The sequence below is a fragment of the Falco punctatus genome, assembly GCF_963210335.1.
Source record: "Falco punctatus genome assembly, chromosome: Z".
NCBI classification, from domain to species: domain Eukaryota; kingdom Metazoa; phylum Chordata; class Aves; order Falconiformes; family Falconidae; genus Falco; species Falco punctatus.
In genome coordinates, this window is record NC_137586.1 from 49,142,524 (window position 1) to 49,169,406 (window position 26,883).

General features: G+C 40.0%; 1 protein-coding gene across 5 annotated transcripts in view; it reads right to left on the minus strand.

The window, feature by feature from the left end:
- Positions 1–2,596: 2,596 nt before the first annotated feature.
- The window catches only part of ROR2 (receptor tyrosine kinase like orphan receptor 2), a 160,770-nt gene continuing 136,483 nt past the window's right edge, over positions 2,597–26,883 (minus strand). For all 5 annotated transcript variants that reach the window (XM_080373141.1, XM_080373142.1, XM_080373140.1 and 2 more), the window contains 5 exons: positions 14,894–15,021; positions 11,178–11,492; positions 9,195–9,440; positions 7,301–7,503; positions 2,597–5,644 (listed from right to left, as the gene is read on the minus strand). In XM_080373141.1, coding sequence (XP_080229267.1) covers positions 4,202–5,644; positions 7,301–7,503; positions 9,195–9,440; positions 11,178–11,492; positions 14,894–15,021 — 2,335 coding nt within the window. In that variant the 3' untranslated portion in view covers positions 2,597–4,201. The remainder of the gene's footprint in view (positions 5,645–7,300; positions 7,504–9,194; positions 9,441–11,177; positions 11,493–14,893; positions 15,022–26,883) is intronic.

The following is a 26,883-nucleotide window of genomic DNA, read 5'->3' on the forward strand; positions in this document are numbered from 1 at the left end:
CGAGTACTGTGATGAAGGATTTCACTTTGCACTAGAAGGAACTGGGTTTGGATTCAGAGCTGCAAAAGACCTTACACAACCCTGAAACATCTGCACATTGAAAAGAAAGCAAAGGAAGAAACAGCCCCTAATGAACTGCAGTTATCCGAGTATGCATTGCTCCTTGCTGTTTTGTGCCTGTACACACGTGTTGTGTGTACATGCATATGTGTGCACGTATGTATGTGCATGCACATGCACACATTTCATTTGACCCTGAACACAGAACTATTGTCTTATATTCCAGAATATATTTTCTTCCAAAATCAAGCATGCATACGTGCATGCACACACAGAAGTTGCCTTCTATTTGAGGTCACAAAGCAAGCCAGGGGGGCCAGTCTTCTGCAGTGGGAACCGAGTGTTATGAACACCACCATGCATTTATCTATCAAGGAGGAGCAGTGATTACAGAGTCCAGATGCTACAAATCTTCAACATCAAACATGGGGCAAGAAAGGAATATTAAGTGAAAAATATTTTCACAGCATTTTTCTGGGAAGGAAACCTTCCCTACAGTACATTTTGGTCTAGAGAAATATCTGCCTGACCAGGATATGGACTTGGTTTACCTTGCCAACTGAGCAATTTAGTATTGATAGTCCCTAGGTTGCTCAGACCTCATATTGCTGATTGAAGGAGTCAACAACTTGTCTGCAAGCTGGGCAAAGCTGAAAGGTTATACGAGGTCACTTTTAAAAAAATGAAAACAAAATTCAGTTTTCTAGTAAGATGGAACTAAACCTCATTCACTGAGCCATGTCCTTGTTCATGCTGTATGCTACTACTCTTCTAATCTTCTAATAATGCTTTCCCAGTGTCTGAGAAAATCCCTAAAATTTGATTCCTGACATTCCACTAACATTTCATAGATTTATTTATAGAACAGGAACATACATTGTTCCTTACAATAAGAATTTAATCCCTTTCCTCTAACAGAGGATGAATTTGCTAGTGGAGTTTTTCCTTCATATTTTGGGTAACTGAAACGCTGGTTTTGAGAACAGTATATGAGCAGTGGAGAATGTAATGCACCAGGTCCAGTGTCATATACCACTGGAGATGGGGAAGAGGCACTCCCTGTCAGCCACAGCCTCCTGCCTCATCAGTGGGCTGCTGTGGACACTACCAGTGCTCTATCTACTTTTCCCAAGGTCAGTCCCTGTCTTAGGCAATGTCATCATATTGCCTGAAGCAGAATACAGAACTAGCATGAGGCAAGAGCAAACTTTCAAAACATCCCACAGTCTTCTCAAAAGCACCTTGCCCTGTCCTGGCCATGCGTACATATATTTGTTGCCTAGAAAAGTTGTTCTGCCAGGACAAACCCTAGCTTTCCTAGCCCTGGCAGGAACTCTGCATGCCCTAGTGAGCAGCATTGTGCTGCCTTTGCTGGTCCCCAGCCCTCAACCTTTCCCCCACCTATTTTTATCTTACCACCTTGTGGCATCCACTTACCACCACATCCCTTCCCTGCTCTTCTTTGGCCTTGCTTCCAAATCTTGAGGAGGAAAGGCAGATCCTGACTATGGCTGGGTCTTTACAACAGACATCACAGGAGGGTAGCCTGGAGAGTTGCAGAGCAACAAGTTAGTGCCAATATATGACTTACAATAGCCACTAATGTGTTGGTAGTTGTACCCACTTGTGCAGAGGTACTCACCTGAGCCACAGAAGAGGTGTTTGCATGCTGTCATGGCTCTGATCGTGGCAGCTCAGAGAAGTGCATCCACATCAACAGAAGTGAGAAAACCCCTTTGCAGTACTGTATCACCAATGCTGGCCTAGAGAATTGTATACCATTCCTCTACCACCACTTTGAGAGGTCATCCGCATCTTAGCAGGGATGGGAAAGTCAGTATAGGAATCTCATTTTTTCTGACTATAGTGATTTATAGGCTTGAATTTATGAGGCTTGAAGAAGGGAATTAAGAGTTTCCCAGATGGAACCCAAAACACCCAAAGTTGTAATGCTCTTTGAGCTTAATGAGAAATGGGCTGAACCTCAGACAGTGCTGTACAGAAGCTTCCCTTGACTGCCACTCGTTATTTTATTATAATCTCTTCTCTCACTGACACATCTGTGGTGCAACTGGACCACTTACTCTCCATTTTTCAGGCAGCAAGTTAGGAAAGGAAGCCAATGTAGTTGATTAATGAAAGTCATTAATCTGAGAATGTGAAACCTAGAAGAAAAAAAGACCTTAAAGTAAATAAACTTAACATTTTTTATTTATTTATCTATACTTTATTTAGTAATAGCACCCAAAGCTGCATTATTTTAACACAAGTAATAAAGCTTTCATATTTTATTCCTACCAGTGCATTTCCAAATCCAGGTGAAATGCTGGAAATAAGTAATGCTGAAACATACCATGAACACAGGGTGTAGATCACAAAGATACACAACTTACAAGTGAATCCCAAGGCAATAAAATAAAAAGTTGTAGTTTAGGTATGAAACCTGTAACCTAAAGAACTGTGGTCTTTTCTATTTCCACAAAGTACCCTAACAAAGCAGCGGCTGTAGGAACTGTAAAGATAACATATTTAATGATACTTTTTGCATCACTTTATTGAATAATCCATGTTGGATGTACAACTTATAGCTATAGTGTGTGTTGGCTACAATGCTACAATGAGAATGTGTAATGCTTGTATCACAGAAAGGGTCATGAAATGTATGGACCTGTCTGCGTATTTAACAAAATGAAACAGCAATACAATAAAACTGCACCACATGTGAATATTGTAAATGGTTAAGTTATAAAGTCATTCATTAAAAAAATTCAAATAGTTCAACAAAAAAAGTATATAAAATGTAGTAAAACATAAATTACATTTAAAGGTCTGTACATGATTCATCCTGCAAATAGAAGCACAAAACCAGCACTTTGTACAGTATTGCTTATTTTGGTCTTCTAAAATTCAAAGATTCATTTTCACTACAGAGGCAGGAAAAAACATGGTTTCACACGCAATCCAGCAGTAATTGTGGTAAATCAAGTAAGTCTATAACCCCGCACAAAACCCAACATTTTTACAATGCAGGAACATACATGTGGAGTCCTTTTCTATACTTGATAACCAATATGCAATTAAAGTTGGATTGTTAAGTTAGTGCACACCTACAATATCCCCTACAATATCCCCATTTTTGGTTAACAGTGTATTAAGGCTGCTTGCTGCTGAAAATATACAGCAGAGAAGGAATACTTTCATCCACAAATGCAGTCAGATGATCTCATTTGGAAGCTTCCGTCACGGTCATTCATTGGGAATGATGAAAGAAAGCCATCCTCTCTCCTCTCATGTTATTCCACAAGTCGTTGTGGATGCTATAAGTTTATGTGTGTTCAAAATCATTTGGATAAATTCATGGTAGAAAAATCCATTGAGGGCTATTAAACAGAAAAAGAATCCACTTCTGGCTCAGGAAGTCCCTAAGCCACAAATTGCTGGATACTGGGGAAATACCCTGGGGAAATTCTACAAGGGAAATTGCCCTTGCAGTCTTCCCTGGGCAGACATTACCGATGGCCTTTTGCGCCATGCTACTGGGCTGGACAGACCCGTGGTCTGACTCAGCACAGTCAATTTTATGTTCAGTTTCCCTACTTCTCTGGTTGTCGTAATACGAACACAAATCAGTATTCTCAATTTGTTATTTTTTCAGACTCAAAAAGCAAACAACAATCTCGTGTCCATTATGTCAAAGAGATAAATACTATAAACTAAGCTGTCCATCACATCCAGGGCACTTCTTTACACCCAGAGCAATTCTGCAACCATAGTTGGATTCCTTTTTGTGTTACTGGTTTAAGCATAATTCACTAACATTACACTCACGTATCATGATATACATGATGTGCAATGCTACTCTGCAATATGTTGCACAGCAACAGTACATAACTGAAAAGCAGCTTCCCTCAAGAACTGTAGGACAGTAAAAAAGATTAAACCCAGAAATTCTATACCATCATATTTGGAAAATCTGATGGTGACAATGGTCAATAAACCCGGTATATTGTTAATGTTGCACTTTAAATGGGTGTAGTTTTGTTTCTTCTAGTCAGATCAAAATCACTGCTATTAAGCCTAAGGATCTACAGTCTCCATGCATGGAAGTGATGTGAAATTCTTAGTAATGAGGCCGAATTCCTTAGGCTTCTAATTGAATTTCTGCTTCGTCCATCTGAAGTGTGTCATTATCACCCAGCAATTCTGTTTCAGGCACAGAGCCCTCCTCTTCCTCTTCCTCCTGGACAGGATTCTGTGCGATGTCTTCCGTTCCATTGTGTGTGTCATCCGTGCCCTCCGAGAGCAGAGCAGCCCTGTCAGCCACTGATGCATTGGAAGGTGCCGTTGTTACGTAGCCTGTGCTGGTGGATCCACTCCCACTGTGGTGGGAGCCTGGTTTGGGAATGATCTGTGGAGGCATTTGCTGAGGAGCCATTTGCATTGGAATTTGGACAGGATAAAAATTTGGTAAGTAAGCGCCATAGGCAGGCATTGGCTGGTAACCATTGACTGGAATGTAGAGCTGGGGAGGTGGAACCATTGGTCTCATCTGCCCTTTCATTTGTATGAACTGCGGTTGAGGGAAAGCTGGAGTTTTCTGCTTTGGTCCAATGTACCTAGCATTGCTGACGTTGCTAACAGGGCTTGTGCTGAGAGAACTTGTTTGCGTGGTGTTGCTTGCCCCAGAGGTTTGCGCTGAGCTGTTGTAATTAGAAAGGTTTCCCCATGTTCGTAGTCTGTTGTGTATATCTTTAAATCTTGGTCTTCTGTTGGGAAATTCATTCCAACACTCCAACATCAAAGTGTATATCCATGTGGGACAGTCGTCAGGACATGGCAAAACCTGTCGGTTCCTGATCATCTCAATGACATCCTGGTTAGAATAACCACAGTAAGGTTGCAGGCCGTAACTGAAAACTTCCCACAACACAACTCCATATGACCATATATCTGAATCAATAGAAAACTTGCCATACATAATAGCCTCAGGGGACATCCATCTGATAGGAAAAAGGGAATTTCCCATCAGTTTGTAGTAATCAGCAGCGTAAACCTCCCTGAAAAGGCCTAAATCAGATATTTTCACATTCAGTTTATCAAACACCAGTATATTTCTAGTGGCCAAGTCCTTGTGGACAACATGGTGGCTTGAAAGGTATTCCATTCCTGCAGCTATCTGAGTCACAATGTGGAAAAAGTCTGCTGGTTCCAGAGTGGATTTTACTGTCTTGTCATCATCAGTGCTGCCAACATCTGAATGGGGAGATCGCATCACCAAGAACTCATGCAGGTCACTGTGGGAACAGTAGCTAAATATCATGCTTATGGGCTGTTCCTTTGTCACTATTCCCAGCAAACAAACAATGTTTGGGTGCTGTAATCGTGACCTCATCATTGCCTCATGCTTGAATTCTTCTCGAAGAGCCAGTTCTGCTTTGTCTTTAAGCGTCTTGATAGCGACAGCTTGAGTCTGTTCACCTGGTGCTGTACCAAAAAGATGCCCCTTGTAGACTTTGCCAAATCTCTCCTCTCCTAGTTCCTCCATAAACCGCACAGTGGACAGATTGATTTCTTTAAGTTTAGCCTGAAACAGGGTAAAGAAAGTAAGTCAGCAAAAAATCACAGTGTTTCCTAAACTACAGATTTTCCTATAAAAAAAAAAGCTTCTACTGGTTAGATGCTCCAAATGGAAGATAAATTGGGTCACAATTACTTCAGCTTTTTGTATATTCACATCAGCACACTGATTTTACAGTTAACCTTGAAAGGAGTTATACTATTATCAGAAGTTTAAATTGAATTATGCTGCAAGATGATGACTATAATTATTTTTCAAAGGAGTGACCATATTCCCCACAAGCTAAACAAATAATCGGTTCAGAGTAAATCTGGTAAATGGTGATGTCTATTAACTGCAGCAGCGCTTGCCCTTCACAGTAACCCAGAGGTGCTCACTGGAGATCTGTCAGAAAAGCCGTGGCCACTGGCTGAGGAGGTGGCAGCCTAGGGGTAAACTGACATATCCCTTCCAGCAGAAGGAGGAACAAAACCTCACTCCTTCAGCCCTGCAGCAGCAGACAGGCCTTTCTCCCCTGTTGCACTACAGGAACAGCCGTACCCCTGCTGAGAAAACTCATCCTAGCTCTGATGGAGAGGGGTGGAAGAGGACCAGAAGAAAGACGGAATTTCTCTCTGGTACATGAAGGAAAAGGTGGCAAACCCAAGAGCGATGAACTTCAAGAGCCTCCCTCCTGCAGCTGACAAGGAAAGCATGGAAGTTTGTGACAGTGATCTAATGGGTCTGTCCTGATGGGCTGAAGGAGTTCCAGACCAAGCCGAAGGCAGCTGGCACAGCTCTACACACAGGACACCGCAGCAGGAGGGAGCAGGGCAGGCTGGAAAGATGCTTTAACAGTTAATTTGGGAGCAATCTCTGATTTTAATGGTCATAAGACTGTGAACTGAACTAAATATTTTCCAGCACAGCCCAGACTCAGCCATTAAGCCTCCCCCTTAACACACACAATCAATGCACTTTGTTACAACTGGTAATATCTTGCAAATATTCTATGGCTTCCTGAGCAGATGTTGCCAATTGTTCCAAACTGAGCATTGGTTTTTTGAGCTTGCATCTTGTAATGCTGTTATTAAAAATGCAACATTAGCTCTGAACAGGATTTTAATGCAGAGATCAGTTAGTTGACCCAGAAAATCATACGCAGGAACTAAGATCTGTAGACAGGAGTTCAAAGCCATTTTCATTTCACCGTCCTTTGTGATACACAGCCTTAGAAACATGTTGCACCCCAGCTCAGCTCCTTTCTCAGTGGTAGTTCAGAATACCAGTGGACTGAGCCAACAGATTAGACAAGAAACCTCACCGTGCATCCTGCTTTAAACCAGCAAACCAACTGTGGCATTACCAGGAGCGAAAATGAGCTGCAGGCTGAAGACTGGATCAGAAATAACATTTCCAGTCACTGAGACAATAGGCAGAAGGGGACTGACAGGTAAAAACAAATGTCATAAAATACTTTGTCCTGAAAGCTGTTGCCTAAGGCCAGGGTTTCTAGATACAGCTAGTGAGTGCAAGATGTGCTTTTCACTGAAGTAGATGAGCAGCACAGTATGGAAATCAAGTCACTTACAACTTGGCTCAATTTGAAGACCGAGAACCCGAGGCACTGAAAGCCACGACACTTTGGAAATACGTGGCCTAAGGAAACCCTGGAAAAAATACCTGTTTGTGTTGATTAATGAGTGGCATTTCCATGTCCTGGCTAGGAGATGCCATCAGCTGGCGGCGCTGTGGTGTAGCAGCAGATGTCTTCTGCTTGTTTCTGCACATACAGACCAGGAAGAAAAGGCAGGCAATAACCAGAGGGATGGCTATGCTGGGAACCAGGATGTAGAGGATTCCCATTTTACTGTTGTCATGTGGACCTGTCAGGCACAGAGATGTTCATTGTTTAAGGTAAGTATTTTTAAAGCATTCTATAGAAAAGAAAGAAAAAAACCCACAAATGAAACAAAAAAACCCAGACCAAACCTACAGTATGATTGTTAGTACTGTATTTTAAACAAAAAGTACGCTCCTATAGCTTGAAAACCGAAGTCACATTACCCTCTCCTCCACAACTTCTCATTAATTATTTCAAAGAAGTTTGAATGGACATAGCAACTTGCAGTATGAAGATAAACCACGAGCCCCACATTTAATGTGTTAGCTGTAACAGCATGTGGTTTATTTCACATTATTTTTGAGGCTTCTGGTTGTGGAAACTGCAGAACATAGACCAGAGTATCATTGCATTATCTCGTTCAAGGGATAAAACTCAAGAGAGCAGCCTTCATCACAGTATATAAAGCAGTGAATTCAATGTGATAAACCATAGCAGAACATTGCAGTCTGGCCTTCTTGCCCAACTACAGCCATTGCATCAGCTCTCTGCTCACTTTTTACCTCCACTGGTACTACTTCTGCCCAGAATAAAATAAATCTCACTTCTCACTGGCAGAGATATTTTTTGTTCTGTACTTAGTACAATAAAAGTGCTTTTATGTTACAGTGAGATAGACATGAAACAGCCACCAATATACCCTCAGAAGACTTTTCTGGAACCTTCCTGAAATGCTTTCTTTTTTGATACTTAGAGATTCTAGGAAAGCATAGTGATGTCCAAAATATTCATTGGAACTGCCTGGGATGTTTTCTGCAATGTGTGGTTTTGCTATTTGTGGCTACTGCTTTCACCACAACCACATCCAAGTGTTATCTTTGCACCATGTTACATGAAATGTAGAAATTTACTATAAATGTCAAATCGTATTACTGTAAAAAAATGAAGTAACTAAGAAATTTTGTATCAATTTTGAGCTCTTAAATATCCAGGCAATCCATGGCTCCCAAGATACATCTGTTTTTGCAGGAAACACACTTTTCTTTCTAATGAAGCACAGCATGAAGTTGCTTTGCTGTGGCCAAAGACTGTTACAACCGTAACAGCTCTAGAGCGAAGGCTGTCCCAGTACAGGGAGGTGAGTGGGACAGTATTAAGCTGTGAGAGATGAACTTTTTATTTTTGCCATTAGTTGTGCAGTACAGAGCCACTAGCAGGTAGCGTAGGACTTTTCTGACAAGATCGTCTGTTTTATGACATCTCTGCTTCCGCACCTCACACGGGCTCCTTCCAGCCAAGCATGGTGCTGCATCTCCCTCTACAGGATCTGAAGATCATTGCTGCCTACAAGATGCCACACAGAGTGAAAGCAGTATGCCATTGAGCAGTGTGAGCAAACCAAACACATGCAGGTGGCAAGTATGTCAAGTCTGGCATTTGGCATGTTAGAACACAAACTGCAACCTTATCATTAATTATTATCTCATCTTAACACCCAATACATAATAAAAACAATATATAATCATAAATAGCAATAGATGATTAAAACGTGTCACAATATCTCAGTTATAAGCTATGAACTCCAGAAAATATTAAACACAAAACAAGGGTCCCACATTACAGCAAGTGAAACTTTTGAAACACTCTTAAGTGAACTGTACTTGTAAAAATAGGGAACATTACATACACAGGACTTAGGAAAATAGTAGGGGGAAAACAAAAGAGAATACATACTACAGGAAGGTATGTCACACAGTTCCATGCGTATGTTTTTATTCTTTGTAAAACACCAGGGCCCATCCATCTGACCTCCAGGATTTCGGCAATATGCATGTCCTCCACCTAGCTCTGGAAACTGTGTGCTTGTCAGATCATGGTTGTGGGGACTCTGAGAGTCCCAGAGTTGGCAAGTGTGGCCAGACTTCGTAACGCTGACCATTCCTCTGTAGTCTGCTCCAGAACCATTGTAGCACTGATGATCTGCAACATAAGATTTGACAAAAAGTTGCAAATAACAAAATAGTCAAGGGCCAGCAAGACCATAAGAGTTGAAATGCAGAGACCATGTATGCAAAAAGTACTTGATTTTAGGTACTTCAGGGTTTAAATGAAAGTTGTGGGGTTTGAGATTTCAGTTCTGGGGGTATCTGTACTCTTACACCCAGTTATTTCTGGATTCTGCCTTGGAGTGTCCCAGCTCTAAGGCTATACACAGCAATATTTGGTAACTCTGAATTGCAAGTTGATACTAAAGAGTAAGTATGGACCTTTAGATAGAAGACAAGATAAGTTAAAGTAAATTAGAGATATGAGTTTCACTTCAGGAGAAGTCTTCATATGCCTACAGCATAAACTTCCCACCACTTTCATTTCTTGTAATCTTCCCATCTTCCTCACACTACTCACTTCCTAGAGAAATTAGTGCTGCGTTTTCTAATGCCTTTCTTCTAAAGCCTTTCTTCTCTTTAGATACACCACTTTCATATCGTTGAACTCCTGTCTTTAATCTCTGTTTTGCTGCTATCCTCCCTTTATACATATATACATATATATATATATATATATATTTGACTGCTTGTCTCCCATATATATCAACTGCACTGACTCATGCATTTTTCTGCATGTTTGCAACATTACATTAGCCATTTTTCCAAGTCCACCTGCCCAGCCCCCAGGAATCCAGCTCTCAAAGCCCTTCTTCCAAACTCCCAGGATAATCAGGTCGCAACTTTCCCACCAAAGAGAGCACTTCTGGCTCTGAGGATCGGGGATTACTTTTGCCAGACTTTTTATTGCTTTTATTCTCATTCCTTTTGCTTGATACCTCTTCCCTGGATGATTTGCCTCTGTCATAGTTTTCTCAGTTATTTCTGCTTCTCAGCTGCATTACATAGCACACAGCTAGTTTTCCATGTCCACCATTATGCCATGACCCCTGCTCTTAACTGTGGGTGCACCAACGATACTCAGAAAAATCTTATCACACTTTGAACTTTAAGCATCCTTAGTCTCTTGGAGCTTCCTTGTTGAATATTGTTGAGGGAGGTGATTAATTGCTAGGAAACAAAGTAGGGAAAAGAATTGTCAGCACATAATTACTGACAACAGGAAAGTCCTTCTACTCCTGGATGCAAATACAAATCCATGGAAGCAAGATCAATGTTTTCACCCATCCTGTGTGGGTGAAGAAAGACAAAACACTCCACGATCAATTTACGGGATTAATATTCTTGTGGGTTTCATTATAGAAAGAATGAATATTAAATGTTTCATTTCTTAGCAGATTTTTCTAGTGAAGCTTCCACAGCCTATTTGAGGTTTATTCATATGTAAGGAAAACTCCCAAATAGCAGTATGGGGGGACTCATCCAGAAAAGCAAGGACTGAGCCAGAGCTGGGGGCAGGCATGTGGGGAGGGAAGCCTGTGACACGCTGCTTCCCCTTGCAAATCTGAGTCAAATCAGTCATTTTGTAGACCAGGGTGGTTGATATAAGCCTTTTGAGTACTAAGCAGCATCCTTTAAACTTCCTTGCCATCCTAACTATACCTTACAACAGTGCAACTAAGGTCAGTATTAACATGATAAAAAGTTGCGGCATCCAGTATAGCAGTACTTTCTTTACAAAAAGAATAGCTGATAAAATATCGCCTCTCAGACCCAACATGAGGAAGCCACAAGCCTTACTTTTTCCCACTGATGAAATACCCAGACTTACATCGGCTGAGTCTCTCCACAGGAATCCCAATCCTTATGCAGTTGGCAGCTTCCAAGGTGTCAGGTCGTGGGAGATCCTCACACTTAGGCAACTGTAACTGCATCAAGATGAGGGGGTTTGACCTAGCGATGTTGTACTCCTGCCTACAGAGATCATTTTCCAGAACTTCACATTCATCCCGGCACAGCTCCCGCGGCTTAGGGGTCCGAGAGCGCTCATCACACAGGGGAAACACAAAGTGGCAGAAGGATGGTATAGCAAACTGTGAGCACTGATCAGACAAATGTGTGGAAGTGCCAATCATGGTAAATGCAGCTGGAAAGGAACAAAAGTACTGCTTAAGTATTAAGTTATGAAAAGCATAAGAAACAACATATTTTCATTACATTTGCCTTTTACAATGTCTATGTTTTCTTGAGGGTCTAACAGCCCACTGAGCAGCAGGGAAATTAGGTCATTTCTGCTGTAAAGGAGAGCTGACAAATGCAGAAAGCAAACCCAGCATCCCAGTGTCCCTCTGACATCTGCACAGAGCTTGTAGATCTTAGTTCTTAGGAAGTTACCCAAGTGACTAGCATTGAGCAAACTGTTGGCGCTTGACTAATTTTAACTTCAAAGAATAAACAGTGCAGGCAAGAGATCTGCCAGGATACTGACATGTATTTCCAAAGTTCCTAATTAGGTAAAATCTGAATGAGGGTCACTTAGCTTCTTCCTCCTGCAGACGTTTTGATTAATAAAGAAGATGAGTTTTTTAAGTCTTGGCAGGCAAAAGAAAGTATGCCTTTGGTATTTGGGAAGATACTGCTATTAATAGACATGAAAAGGCTATCAGGCAGCAGTTTTGGTGAAAATGAATGTCATCAATCTCAGCATACTGCTAACATTAATATGATGTCATAATGAATTAGGAACTTAATCGTCCCCTTTAGCTCTCAGCATTGACACAGTAACATTTATCTGAGAGTTTTCTTGCACATTGCAAAGAAAACACAAATGTGTGTGTGCATTGTATTTGGGGATGAATCAAACTTTAAATGTAGGAACATGCATTCCCACACTGGAAAACATTTGTGAGTAAGGCTTGCTAGACTGCATGTTCCACCAACACACACTGTATAAAGAGAGGGAATGAGCAGTTCAAGTTATTCGGCAGCCTATTTACAACCTACAAATCAACTTTTCTCCTATTGTTCAGCTCTGTCCTTTCAACCCTCTACTTTCTGCTGCCACCTGCTATCAGAGAGTCTCCTGTCTCTTCTTTAACACCACACATACAGCAAGCAGTCCCAGTCCCAGTCTTTTGTACTGTTTACACCTTTGCTTATTTTAATGCAGGAACATCAACACAGGAATATAACCACTTATCAGTCATGTAGGGAACTCTGCATGCAGGCATGATATCAGGCGTGAAACGACAGCTGTGACATGTGCTTGTCCTGAAGACTAACAAGGAAAAAAATAAACCTGGAGGAGTGAAGCAGTCACTGTTGGCTATTTGAAACTCCACACTAATTTTTGTGAAGATGTTACAGAATTTAAATCAGCATGAGCAAAGACTGCACAATTCACAGTCATGTCCTGATTTTGATGGGAGGTGCAAAAGCCAGGACTGTGTGGTAGCATCTAAGGGGTTTATTTACTTAGTTATTAAACAGACACTAAACAGCACAGCAAAGACATCACTAGCCACACATGTCCACAGGTCAGGGATCAGGTCCATGCACTCTTTATTGTTGGCCTTCCAGTCTCTCAAGTCATGTCTCAAGATTTTCTCCAGAAACGTCCTTCTTTTTTAATAGAAGGATGCAATTCTCATGTAACCACATGTGCAGGATGGAACAGCACTAGGGGCTGTAGAGGCAAAGGGGATGTATTTCATACATCAGCCCAGCAGAGAAGGTAAAAATCCAGGATAAAAATTCCCTATAGGTGTCACCTGTAACCTTGTTAAATGTTCTTGGCATCGGGCAGTAGGTGTCACCGTTTCCCACGCACAGCCTCCCCTGAGCGCCCCATGGGAGGTCTGACCACTAACACCTTCCACCAAAAAACAGGCAAAAGTACAAGCAAAATCTCAACAGCATTTATACAGCAGATTTTATTTTTTTTTTATCTATGAAGTTCGAAACTTCAGAAATACCTTGTCATTTGGACAGAGAACGTTCAGTGTTGCAATACTTGCTTTTACAAATAAGAAGACTTGTAAGAACCAAGTATGCTGTGAAATTCTCAGGGTTATTTTGCATAAGGCATTTGGTATGTCCTTTAGATGTATATCGTTTGAAAATGCCATATTATTGATGGATAATCATTACTGCTTAGCTAGGCACTGAGCAGCTCTACATGGTGATCCACAGAATTTTCCTAAGAAAGAACAGTTCTGGCAAAAATTATTCTCAACTCCAGCCCCCAGCTTCAAAAATTTAACTAATGATCAGATCCAGCAGCCAGTTCACGAATGTCCACGTGGTGTATTCCAGAAATAAGTATAACTTGACCAACAAACATTTTCTGGAAGATATCACAGGTTTGGGGTTGGATTTTGTGTGCTTGTTTGTTTTGTTTGGGGTTTTTTTTAGGACATTATGAACCTAATTTTCAGAGTTACAGATTTAATCATTTCAGGTAGCTGAAAATTTCCATATTACTGGAATACATCCAAACAGGTAGAGTTTATGTCATAGAAAAAAATTTTATCAACAGTAATGATCAATAATTAATGACATAACGGTAAAAAAGGCTGGTGTTAAAAGAGTAAAGAGGTAAAAGAGGGGAATGAGTTATAATAGTACAAAGAAAGGTCAGCACCTGAATTTTGCAAGTCCCAGAATCTAATCACTATCTGAAGAACAGAAAAAACCCTGACCTGGATACCTGGCTTTACAATGAGCCTTTAAGGCATTATCTTTAAGGCGACAGAGCTGACAAGTGAAGTCAAACTCTTTTTGGTGACTAGCTACGTTAAAATTGCAGATTCAATTAGTAAGCCATATCTGGCCAGATGCAAATAAGCTCGTGCTGGACTGAGTTAATTGGTCATACATTATGACAAACAGTTTGCTCTGTTTCACAGATTCATTTGCTTGCTCAACTTGTGTACATCAGAGTCACAGCTAATGTTAGCTAACTGAGGTCCAGTGAAGAAAACCCATGTTGATGTACAGCCCACAAAAAGTCATTAAGGTTTTGGTTGTGACTGTACCGAAACAACAATCAGAGGAGGGATCCGCAGGGACAGAGCACAGGAAGGTTGACTCTTATTTTATATAAATCAATGTGAAATCCAGACTATGCTGGAATTATGCAACAGGGGAGGAAACCCAAAGAAAAAAGCCACTATACATTTTTCAAGAAAATAAGAGGTTTTTATTACATCACAGATTGTTTTCTTTTTAAAACATACTATTTGAATCCATCACGCAAAAAGCTCCAGTATAAACTAAAAGCTGTTAAAAAGTCAATGCTCTGACATTTTACTGAAGGACACAGAAGAAGCTTCTACACATGACAGCAGATAGTCATCTTCCTTGCTCCAAATTTTGCTGACTGCACAAGTGTGAAACCAGCTCACCTCCTCGAAACCTTAATGTAAGGATTTATTAGTCATTGACCAATAAAACTGAATAATAAAACCGGATGATAGCACTATTTATTCCTGAATTGGATATTTTCATGGATGTTTTTTACCCTGCTACAGAGATGTATAAGCTTACCAGTAATACGGTTTTCAATTTCCCCTTGCATCTGGAGGGAGTCCACATAAATGGTCCTATTTCCAATGATCCGTGCACACGCAATTCCCCTGTATGGCTGACAGAACCCATCTTCATGGTAATCTTCTCTGCAAAAGACAGGTTAGGATTTTATAAGCAGATGTCTAGCTGACCCCCGTGAAATTTTACAAAATATATTCTTATAAAAGGAGAAATTCCCAAAAGACTGTAAATCTGAAATTGCTCCATTCCCCAGGTGCAGCTTTCTCCTCCAATTCTTTCTATACTACCTTAGAAGTATTAATGAGGCACCCTGTAAACAGCTCATTAGAGAAAGAAGTAAACCAAAACCCAAGATTAATTTAAAAATAATATACAAACAGTAATGAGATTTGGCAGATGAATCTATTAAAAAGCCTGTAGAATGAAACCGCAACATAAATCTTGTTACATGCCCCCATGCATTTTTGGGCATCTAGTTGTACCCAGTACAACTAAGCAAACAGTTGATTCTCCTCTCCCACTTCTCTCTCTTTCTTATGTCCTCTACTGAACAGCAGAAGAGATCTTGCTGAGCTTTAATTAAAAGGTGGAATGATCTTCAACTCTGAATTACGTAAACAGAATAAAAAGTAAGGTTTTAACCTCTTTTCCTCTTCGCTCTAGTCAAAGGCAATGTCAAATTCCTCTTCCAACATATATTTTAATACATTTTTCAATTCAGTGAGGCTTTGGGTCAAATTTTACTCCCTTAAGTCAACATAAATATTTTGGCATAAAAGCACTAGCCTAAAGGCTCAGTGGTTCAATGCATCATCCTCAAAGCCCCAGTAAATAATACGGAGATGATCTGTAGGTCATAACTGCCTGAGCATCAGAAAGGGGCTTCAGAGTGAGAGTAAGAGCACTCTCAGAGTTAATATCCAGTATGCCATGTTATTCTTCTGGCACGGCACTGCACAGCCTGTGTGCTAGGATCACTAGCCTGGTGGATTCACATCATGTCATTCACTGCATGGTAGACCAAAAAAGGCATAAACCATGATCTAGAAAACCATGACTCTAGAGTAATCCTAGGACACCCAAAAGCTTAATCAGCGTTTGTAACAAAATGGTCAGTTCAGAAGTCCGAGGTACCTTCCAACACCAGTGATTTTTGAACTATTACTTCAGTACTCTTCTGCACTTCGTACTTCATTATCTTTGGATATCAATACCTGTTCTGGTTTCTCTTACAAATAATTCCATCCTTCCTTAGGGTGCCACATGAGCAGGACAAAACCATCAGTGATTACGTGTACAGCCACGTAACTTCAGCTGGGCCAACACAACACAAAAACCTGTTGCCTGACAAGAACTACCCATGATGAGCACATCAGCCAATGCCTGCGCAGTGCCGAGTGCAGCCCTTATTTCCAATATCTTATTCTGTCTTAGGAACCTCTTTTTGTTTTTCCTCTGCTGTGTCTCCCTGATAAAGCTCATTTCTCCAGGGAAATGTTACCACTATTTCTTAAAGTATAAACTCTTTGGCAGTGGAAGGTTGGGCAGGACTGTTCGTATGGTGTGGCCAAAAGCTGGAACCATCCATCACCACGCAAGCAGCATCTCTCCCTTTCCTCCCAGAAAGACAATGATTTAACAGAACCCGATCCATCATACAGCTGCTAGATGAAGCATAGTGATATGAAGTGTCTCATGCAGTTGTCCAGATCTGGCCTTTATTTCCTACCAGTCTGATTGTTAAATATTCATAAAGCAACATTTTGTTTACAAACTCTGAATCAAGTTCTGCTTCCACAAAGATAGGAGTTTTCGATTATGATGGATGAAGCAAAGGAGGACTCATTCAGGAGCAATTAATTCCTGCAGTGAAATTCTTTCACTCTCATAACAAAAACTCTTAAATTTGCAACAATTGCATCATGCCTGAAGGGATAAAAATATCAAAGTATTTTGTCCATGCCTGTTTTATGATCCTTGACCACCTCAGTAGGAAGTCAGCAATTCTCATAAGGAGATGAATGGATATGAAACCTCTGTTTGACCTCTTTCTCAAAAGTAAATTCATGCCCCTATCCTGCAGAACAAAGTCTGCAATATGTCTAGCTGAAACTGTACCTCACACTTTGACGCTCAGTGCAGGGCTGTCTTGGCAGCACACACACAAAAAAAAAAGCCTATAAAAAACAGCACTCCAAACAGTATGGGTTTGGTGGCAAAAGCAGTGTGATCTCTTACTTATCTCAGTTTATTTATTTCTGTCAAGAACTTCTAAATACAGCTTAGATACTATATATACACACATATGCTCCCCTCTCCCATGTTATAGTCAAGTGCTGATTGAACTGAACTGGATATGACCATTACCATGGATGCAAGCAAAAGTAAACAGTAACCTGGTGTCAGATACTCTGACAGAAGCTGGGCTGTTATTCTGCATGCATCTTTGTCAGGTCAGAAAACTCAGTGAATACAGTTTGACTAGTACTAATATCGAGGGGGCAAAATTACATCAGACTTCTTAGAAAAACAGTTGATTTCAACAAAGCTGCAGAAGCGGCAGGACTACGAATCTCCTTACAGATTACTCTTTCCTTCAGCTGTATGTTCACTTAGCACATGGCAAAACATCCACAGCAAAAAGCAACCGGAGGGGAATCTGATAATGCAAAAGCAGTGTCATGCTCAGTTTAAACAGGAGTCTTTGGAACCACACGCGGCTTTGATTCATGCTCCAAACCATATGCCAGCAATCCAGTTGCTGATCAGAGCAAGAGTTAACAGCTGCTGAAAATAGGCAGAATCATAGAATCATTTAGATTGCAGAAGATCTTTAAGATCATTGAGTCCAACAGTAAACCTAACGCTGCCAAGTCTACCACCACACCATGCCTCCAACTACCACATCTACACATCTTTTCAATACCTCCAGAGATGGTAACTCCACCACTTCTCTAGGAAGTCTGTTCCGATGCTTTATAACCCTTTCACTGGACAAATTTTTCCTAATAAATTTTGCTGGAGCATGTCCTAAGAACAACAAAGCTGGTGAAGTGTCTAGAGAATGAGTCTTATGAATACAGACTCTTCAATTTCCTGCTGCTCTGATCAAAAACCTTGGGAAAAGCAGAAATCTGACTCCACAAGAGGAATCCAAAACAGTACAATTTGTTCCAGTTGCAGAAATCTTACAAGCCAACCATGATAGGTACTTTTTTACCTTTGTTATTTATTGTTTCTTCCTGAATGTTTCAGGATGGCATTACCTTTTCTCATTACTGATTTTCTTCCGTTGTAAAATAACTTCCCCCCCCCCCAAAACAATCAATCAATCAATCAATCAAACAAACAAACAAACAAAAAAAAAAAAACAAAAACAAAGAATCAGAGTCAGGAACATCTAAGTGTTGACCTTTTTTCACTTTTCCTTTTTTCACTTTTGCTGGAGGGCAGTCTCAAAGACACTGCACCTGGAACATGAATTCTCTCAGCACTCGGTAGAAGTAGGATACATTCTCCTACAGAGAGAACTCTCCTCCTAACTACTTGTCAGGTGTTTCACCAGAGTTTGAATTTAAAAATAAAACCATAAAGAATCTGATTAAACAGAGTCTGTATTCCTAAAGCCCCACTGCCATTTATTAGGATAAATGCTATTAGTTTTTCTGACTCACAAGGTGATCCTCTGCTAGAACAACAAAGTTAAGAACTAGCCTTTCTAATATAAAGCTAAAGCAGGAGAACCTTTTATTTCAGGCAGGCACAAGCAAAGCCAAAACACTGATACTACTTTTATGTACAACATGGGTTGTCTCTAAGATTGATCAGTCTTACCACACCTGGAAACATCTTGAAGAACCAAGCACTAAGACATTTATACATTCCTTATCACACGTGCACTGCACTGCCTGATTAAACACAATCTGCCTTCAGGTTGGTGGGCATTAAAAGTCTGTATGAAGTGGACAGTTAACCAAGTTCAGTGGTATAGTGCTGGTTCAATCTCCTCCCACTGACAGAAATCATAACTTCCAGGGATATCTGGGTCTATAGAGGAAGCACTGGAAGAATCAGGTGCCTCTGAACAGGAATAAAACCCAGCATGCATGAACAGGAATCCCGCTAGCTGGAGGTAATGCAAGACTTCCATAAAGTAGGTATCTGCTCTGGAAGTAGATGGAGAGATTTCCAGGTGTACTGCACATGCTGCAAAAATATACTGAACATCACCACCCCTACCCTTGCATTAAGCATTACTTTAATTTCACCTGTGACACAAAAAGAACACTTAACAAAAGACTACAAAAGAAAATACCTAGGTAGCAAAGAGGCCTTTCTTAACAGAAAACCTGAAATGCTGAAAGTGTACATGTGGGCACAATGCACTACGTGATATATGTGTAATACAATCTATTGTATGTAACTGTCGCAGCTGAACAGTCCAGAGGGCACATGAAACAAAAAAGTCCCTGTAAATAAAAGGCACCCATGAAAACTGTTCAGTATTAATATCACCTTGTGAAACACGTAAGTCTAATAAGAGCTTTCAGTATGTATTTGGTGGCCCTGAACACACAGTGAGTGCAGACCTGGTGGTTTTGCTGAAAAATTGAAAAAACACATGAAGGTGTAACAAGCTTCAGCAAGGGTTCACAGAGGGAATTCTGAAAGCAGAGTTGAGAGGTACTAGAAATTAATTTGCCAGTAAGATATCTTCTTTTCTGATTGCATCCCACAAACTTAAGTTACAAAGAAAACAGAAACCTGTAAGCTGAATGTATTTTTCTGAAAACAGAAAAGACACAACACTGTGCATCAGCCATAAAAAGAAACTCAGAAATCCTCCAGAAAATTCACAAAGAAAACTTTTTAAACTTAATACGTAAAAAAACCCCTATTAACTTAATAATACCCTACCAACCTACTCTTGTAATAAAATGGACAAAAACATTCTTTAAAAACATAATTTGAGAACAATTTAAGATATTCAGATAATAAATTTAGAAGTTATTTGGAGAGATGCATTCTCAGCTTACACTTTACCGAAGTAAACAGAACTAAGGCAATTCATGGAATATAACAGGACACTCCAAAGGTTATTTTTTAAAGGATAGTAGAAACTGTTACAGCAGTTTCCCACAAGCAAATTAAGTGCAGTTAAAATTTCCTATAACTTTCCCAAGGCAAATAAGCAACCTGAAATTTTGAACCTCTTTCATATTGTCCAGGGATTAAGCAGTTTTTAATTAAAAACTGTTAAATACCAGAAGACAATAATAGGACCCGCCATCATATTCCATTGCAAGTGGAGTAGCAATGCAAGGACAAATGCACAGAAGACCATGGTTAGACAGTGACGGACAAAGGAAAGGAGAAATTATTTATGTCATCCTATTCGCTATGGGTAGAAAAATACAGTATTGGGTATACAGTCATTCATCTTGTGGGAAAGTCTTGGAGTTGTTGATACCTACAGCTTGAAAAGTGATGGCAGAAGCTCTGTAAAGAGGACAACTATAATTGAGACTAAGATCAGAGGGAAAAGGACAGGCATCGTATTTCCAATATGTATTTCCAATAAGTATGAGTATACTTAGCCCAATGTGTGGCTACTTCATAAAGTACACAACTTAAATGACCTGCAATAAAAAGAATTAAAGGAATAAAACGTTCATGTTAATCAAAGAGAGGCAAATCACTCTGACTTGTGAGAAGGGCAGTATAAAGGGCTGGTAAAGACACGGGATTTTCTGGTTTTAATATACATATCTGTTCACAGTTTGTTTATACTGTATCTCAAAATCAGGACCTTTTATAATCTGACACTACAGCCCTTGTAATTTGTTACCCTTACTCTTGACATATATCATAGTGCCAGGGAGGGAACTCAACTCACAAGGGGATCACTTTTCAATGCCTAAAATGGGTTCACATCTCCAAATATTCAGGCCCTCCCACTGAAAGAGGTCACAGTGAAGATCCAAGAGAAACATACTACCCTTGTCATATGCAGTATCACATCTATAAAATTTGCTTCCTGTCAAAAAGATAGTGAATTTATATTGATGTTACTATAAAAAAAATACTTGGCACTTTCCAGTCAGGCTTGTATATTTACCTTTCATGGAAAATATAAAGTAAAACATTAGATTTCTTGTTTTCCATGAATTAAAATTTGTCAAGAGTGTTGCCTTTTAAAATAATAGTTACAATAGGCTATAAAATTGCTCCTTCTCATAGGCCTCCTGTTGTGCACAGATCAATGGAAATTTTACTGCTGATATTCAAGGCAACAGACTGGGGTATAAATATTTGATGGAGGAAAAGAATGAGATTTTTCGAAACTGCTATTGTATGAACGATTCATATTCATTCATTGAGAAGGGATGGGCTAATGCCAGAGCTCCTGACGTTACCCATAACTTCTGCGCATACAGGGCAGAAATCCAGTAACAGGCACAAAGGGGTTGGAGGTTGTAGTGGAGTTTCCAAAACCCATGTGTACAGGAAAACCTTAAAAGAAAAAAAAAAAAAGGGGGGGGGGGGGGGGGGGGGAAGAAACAAAAACAAATAAAACTCAAAACAAAACACCACAACCAAACCAAAAAATCACAAACCATAAAATACCAAAAAAACCACACCTGCACATCTGTGTCCAGCCAGCTAAAGCCAAGAAGCAGAAGGGATGACAGGGACAATTTCGCTGCCTGCATCAAGCCCCTGCCTGGATGGAGTCACCCTGCCTCAACGACATGGGAGAAGGGCACAGGCTTCCTGCCCTACCTGTATCCATGCTCTGAAGAAACAGTTTCATTCTTTGACCAAAGGACTGTCTGCTAATAACCCACCTTTCCGGCACATAAAATCATTGTTTGCACATCTTCACCCGTGTCTAAAGATCAGTGCTCCTGGGATATAAGAAAATACCCATCAAAGTAGTTAACACCTTAAAGGGAGACTTTACTGAAACACCAGAGGGATGTAAACTTTCCCCATATGCTAAAGGAATGTAATAAATAGCATCAGAAAAGAAGGGGACTGTAGTGTTAAAAAGTTGAAAACTAACAGGGAGGGGAATTTGTATAAATAGTCATAGCTCAGTTGAAGTCAATGGACCTGTGACAATTTATACTCACCAGGGATATGGCCCATGAATTTTGCTACCAGATGCTCATTGAGTGTAACAACAAACCCCAAAAGCAAGATTCCCTTACGTCTAGCATACAACCTGGACAAATATTAACAAACAGAATTTATTTTTGTGCTTTTTATCTAAGAAGTAGTACATAACAGAATCCCTAGAAAAGTACTTAGTCACACTTCCCGAACAGAGCAACTGTGCTGCATTTGATTTGAATATTTATCTGCTAGTTCCTAAAAAAGTACATTGTGAACTGAAGCTTCAGATTCAATGTCTAAGATCAGTAAAAAATAACAGTTAACCTTTACTCTTCTGATTCTACTACATAATTAATTTGTTAATATTAATCATAGGATCTGAGATACCATGTTAAGCCAGGTAATAGAGCAATTAATTGAAATACCATTGGTAAAAACACAGCAGCTGCGAATGGACTTAGTGTTTGTGACAAACTAGAGAAAAGTAAGTTGCTTATCAAACTGCAACTTCTAAACAACCTTATTTTCAGCTTATTGCAATTATTGCCACAAAGGATTATGGAAGTATCTTTAAACACAAAACTCAGGCCTCAAAGTCTGTCTCTAAAACACAGTCCAAATAATGTTTTAAACACATATTCTGATGTTACCATGAAAGGAGGTATTTAAATGCTAGGTATTCAAAAGGTATTTAAATGCAAGAAGGGGGGAGGACATCAACAGGCATACACTTTCATTGAATCATGAACCATATTGTTCTCCTCACTAGGCATTGCCTTAAGAGGGTGTCAGCATTCCTAGCTGAACTGTGTCCGTGCTAAGAGACACCATGTTCAATTATTCAAGTAGATAAAATCAATGGAAAATGGCATTGCCTTCCTTTCTTTCACAGAACCATGGTCCATCACTCCAGTAACAAGAACACACAGCCCTCACCACCAAAGACCTAGGAAAGAACCGAATATATAAAACTGTGACAGGATGTTCAGTAGATAATATTACATGCTGCTATGGTTTGATGGTATCACAGGCATTCATGTATATATTATTGCTTTACATATTTAGAAAAGGTTTCAGCCTACCAAAAACTGTTGCTGTTCCCAAGCACAGTAATCACATACAGAAATATAGACATAGGCCGCAGGATGGCTCGCACTACAGTCACCTGGGTGAAATGGTCAGAGAAACAAAGCTAAACAAAGATGCCTGCACCCTGAACTTCTGCAAGGAAATATTCTAGAGGTACAACCAGCCATAGTCCTCTGATTACCACATGTACCTTTACACAGATGAGCTAATATTACTTGTACCTGCAAACTCTTTCAATTTACTCAAATGACATTTTTTTTTAAATTCTCCCTCTGCTTACATAGGTGTCAGTATGTTGGGATGAAATCTTGAACTCAAGACGAGTCATCCGGCAGTCCAAGGAAGGCTGCAGGTCTGTTCTGCTGATTTTTTTAACTGATGTTTTTAACATAAACATCTCTGTTGCAAATGGGGTTACTGAAGAATTGGGGCAAAAAAACCTTTGGAAAAGTAATTACAATATATGGGAACACAGACTTGGCCATGCAGTGTTCCAGCTTCTTGCTTACTGAAGAAATCATTTTGAGTCTCCCTCCCCACTCCTTTTTTTAAGGCAAGGTATCCCTCTCCGTGTGTGATGACTGTCTAATAAATTGTCTCCTCCTGACATCTCCAAGGAAAAACAGCAGGGCCAACAAACTGTTTGAAGAGCCTCTAACAAGTGGCTCCTTATTCCTCCCACTGCCAGAGAAATGCAAAATTCTTCATCACTTTTATCCTTCCTCCTCCTGCCAGGCCACCCTGAGTAAGTACACACAGGTCAGCTCCAAAAACGTCTTGGAAGAATCTACCAGCTGAAAAAGCCATTGTAATGACTGCTGCATCCAGGCAGCGACAAAACTGGTAGGGGCCGTTCCAGGCGGCACAGAGGGAGCTCCAGCAATGGGGATGCGGGTGCCTCGGGTCCAGCGCGGGGGCGGAGGGCTGCACCCGGGGCTGCTGTGCGACACCGAAGGAGGGATGCAGCTGTGAGCGCAGAGCTGAGGCCACCTCAGCTGCTGGGGGGATGGGGAAAGCCGTCGAGGAGGAGCGAAGGCAGCTTCGATGCGATGCCACCGGAGGGAGGAGGGAGGGAGGGATATCGGGCCTCACCAAGGGGACTGGTTTGAGGACAGGAGTCTCTTCTCACCCCTGGAAGCGGGTGAGAGAAGGGCAGCCCACCTCCTGTTGGGTTGCTCTGACCTCGGCTAGTGCAACCCTCAATCCACTCCTCAAGCCACCGGGGATAAGCATGATATAATAAATCCCTTGGGGGGTGGGGGAGGTGTAATCCTTCAAGTTTTCAGGTATATATATTCATGCATTGTGATTTACCTACACAGGAAGATTTTATTCACAAATGGAAATTTCATGTTACTGTTCAGTTCATTAAAATCTACTGATGGGATTTTACATGTATGCCAGCAAGACAGGTAGGAGGTAGAAAGTCTTCAGAGAAAAGACAACTAAGAAATCATGGTTAAAAATAGCCAGTTATATAAATTCAAAGAGAAGAGGAGGTTATACGGGAGACAAAGGAACAATTTAAAACCATAAAAGTAAACCCATGAAAGTGCCTCAAACTTTCCATTTTGGGTTTTTTTCTTGAATGATGGGAAATACACTTTTTCTGCAAAGTGCTTCCTAGCTTTTTAGTAGAAGTTAAAAGGTTAAGACATTTTTGTAAAAAATAATAGTTAAAAGCCATTATTAATTAAAAAATATTTCAGAATTAAAAATGTTTTAACTGACCATGCCATTAAATATGTGATCACTTATGAAAGTATCTGAGCAAAAGAAAAAATGAAAATAACTGTACTGATATAATTTTTTTCTTTTTTTTTAAACGTAACAAAGGTGGCTTTTCAGTTTCAGCTAACACAGATATTACACATCTGATAGCAGAGAGGTTTGTAAACCAGCCAGAAATTATCTTAGCATCAGCTATAAAGTGGTTACATAATTACATGTACATGCAATTCTTCATCTTCAAAGTCTTTCACAAAACATTTTTATTAAAATTACAGAAACATAAACTATTTGTAATTATATAATACTGATGTCAGTTTCACAATAATTTTTCCAGTCTTAGGGAAAAATTAGCATATCACGTTTATCAGAAAACATCAATGAAATTACTTCCTTAAAAAAATCTAAGCAACAATATGAAATATTTGTTAGCTTCTCTGTTGCTTTTTATGGGTACAATGTGAACCACTTATTGTAGGCAATGTTGCAGAAAGTTCTAGCTTGTGAATACTTCCCAATGTTAGAGGTTGTTTTCATAGCTGCTCTTAACTTTGTAGAATTTATTTGAGCTGATATTTTCCAATCTAAAGCCATTTTTTTCTTTTTTCTTTTTTAACTTCAAAAGAAATGTTTAAGGTGTTTCATAAAATAAGGCCAGAGAAAATTACCATTTTTCTCTTTAGAAAAAAGAAAAAAAAATCAAAACCTGAAACAAATCCACTACCAAGAAAAGGAGCAGCCATTTGTGACGTTACCTTGCTATTGAGCAGACACCTGAGACTTGCTAGAACGTACCTTTTGCTGTTGCCATGAATAACTACCCAAATTTGTTCAGCCTTTGTCATTTCCACCTCCATGTGTTCAGCCCAGCCTACAAGAGCGTAGCTGATACACATTACCCAAATACCCCATCTATAGCAAGCTTTACAGATATGTGTGTGAAAATAAAACTGCCTGGCATCCTTGCTAGGGCTAGTGCCTAAGGTTAACTGAGGCAATGGTATGAGGAGTTTGCTGAGGGCCTAGAAGAACAGGGGCTACGGAAGTGGAAGAGGTAGGTCAGCAATGTATAAAGGGGACTACCACCAGAAGACGACATGGTCCTTCAAAATCAGGAGCAAAACATAACGTTTTTTGTGTCTCAGCATTTTTTCTGGCAATAGATAAGTATGTGTGTCCTCTTCCATCTGGTCTGTACTGAACACAGCAGCCTATTATTAGCACCATCCACTACTCAGCTGGCCCCAGAAACTGAGGTTTACATCATATGGCTAAGGAATCCAGAACTCATTAAATAATTCTGGTGTGTCATCATAATTCCACATAATAGGATTGGTTGTCTTTTCGTTTGGGTTTTTGTTTTTTGGTTGTTTGTTTGTTTTTTTTCCCAAAAAAACAGGAAAATTAGCTTTTTCTGCACAGGAAATTCTATGCCAGTTTCAATCAAAGTCTCTGCAGTTCTCAGGAATTAAAAGTAAACAGACAGTCTTCTACTTCAGCCACTAAAGAGGGTAGAAATGAATAACCTTTGGCTCTGCAGCTACACTTTGATGGAGCTGGGGGCATAGCACCCTGAATGACCCAAAACTGCTGAGATGCCTGGGTATCCATCCAGCTCTCATGTAATCTGCAAATGATAATTTACCCTTATTTTTCTTCCTTTGGACTTAAAAGCACTTACTGAATGTTTATCAGACCTTACTTCCAAAGACTGCTCTCCTATTTTTTTTTCCCTGTGTATAACCAATTAATGCCTGAATGTCATATTTTTTCATTTAAGTCTTCCCATAATACAACAGTGAATTGTATCTCAAGGCAGAGCAGTATAGTTCACATTCCAAAGTAAGAGCTATAATTTATTTTCAGATGCCACTCCGATGATGCTGTGCAAACATTATTAGCTTGACAGGCTTATGAGTAGCAATTCTACCAGCACCACAGCTCTGTAAATTAATCTAATCAGGGTTAACATTAATAAACTCTTCATTAATCAAAACTCAATCAGGAAATCAAATGCTTCTCCAGGTTCATCCTTTCAGCATTTAGTTCTT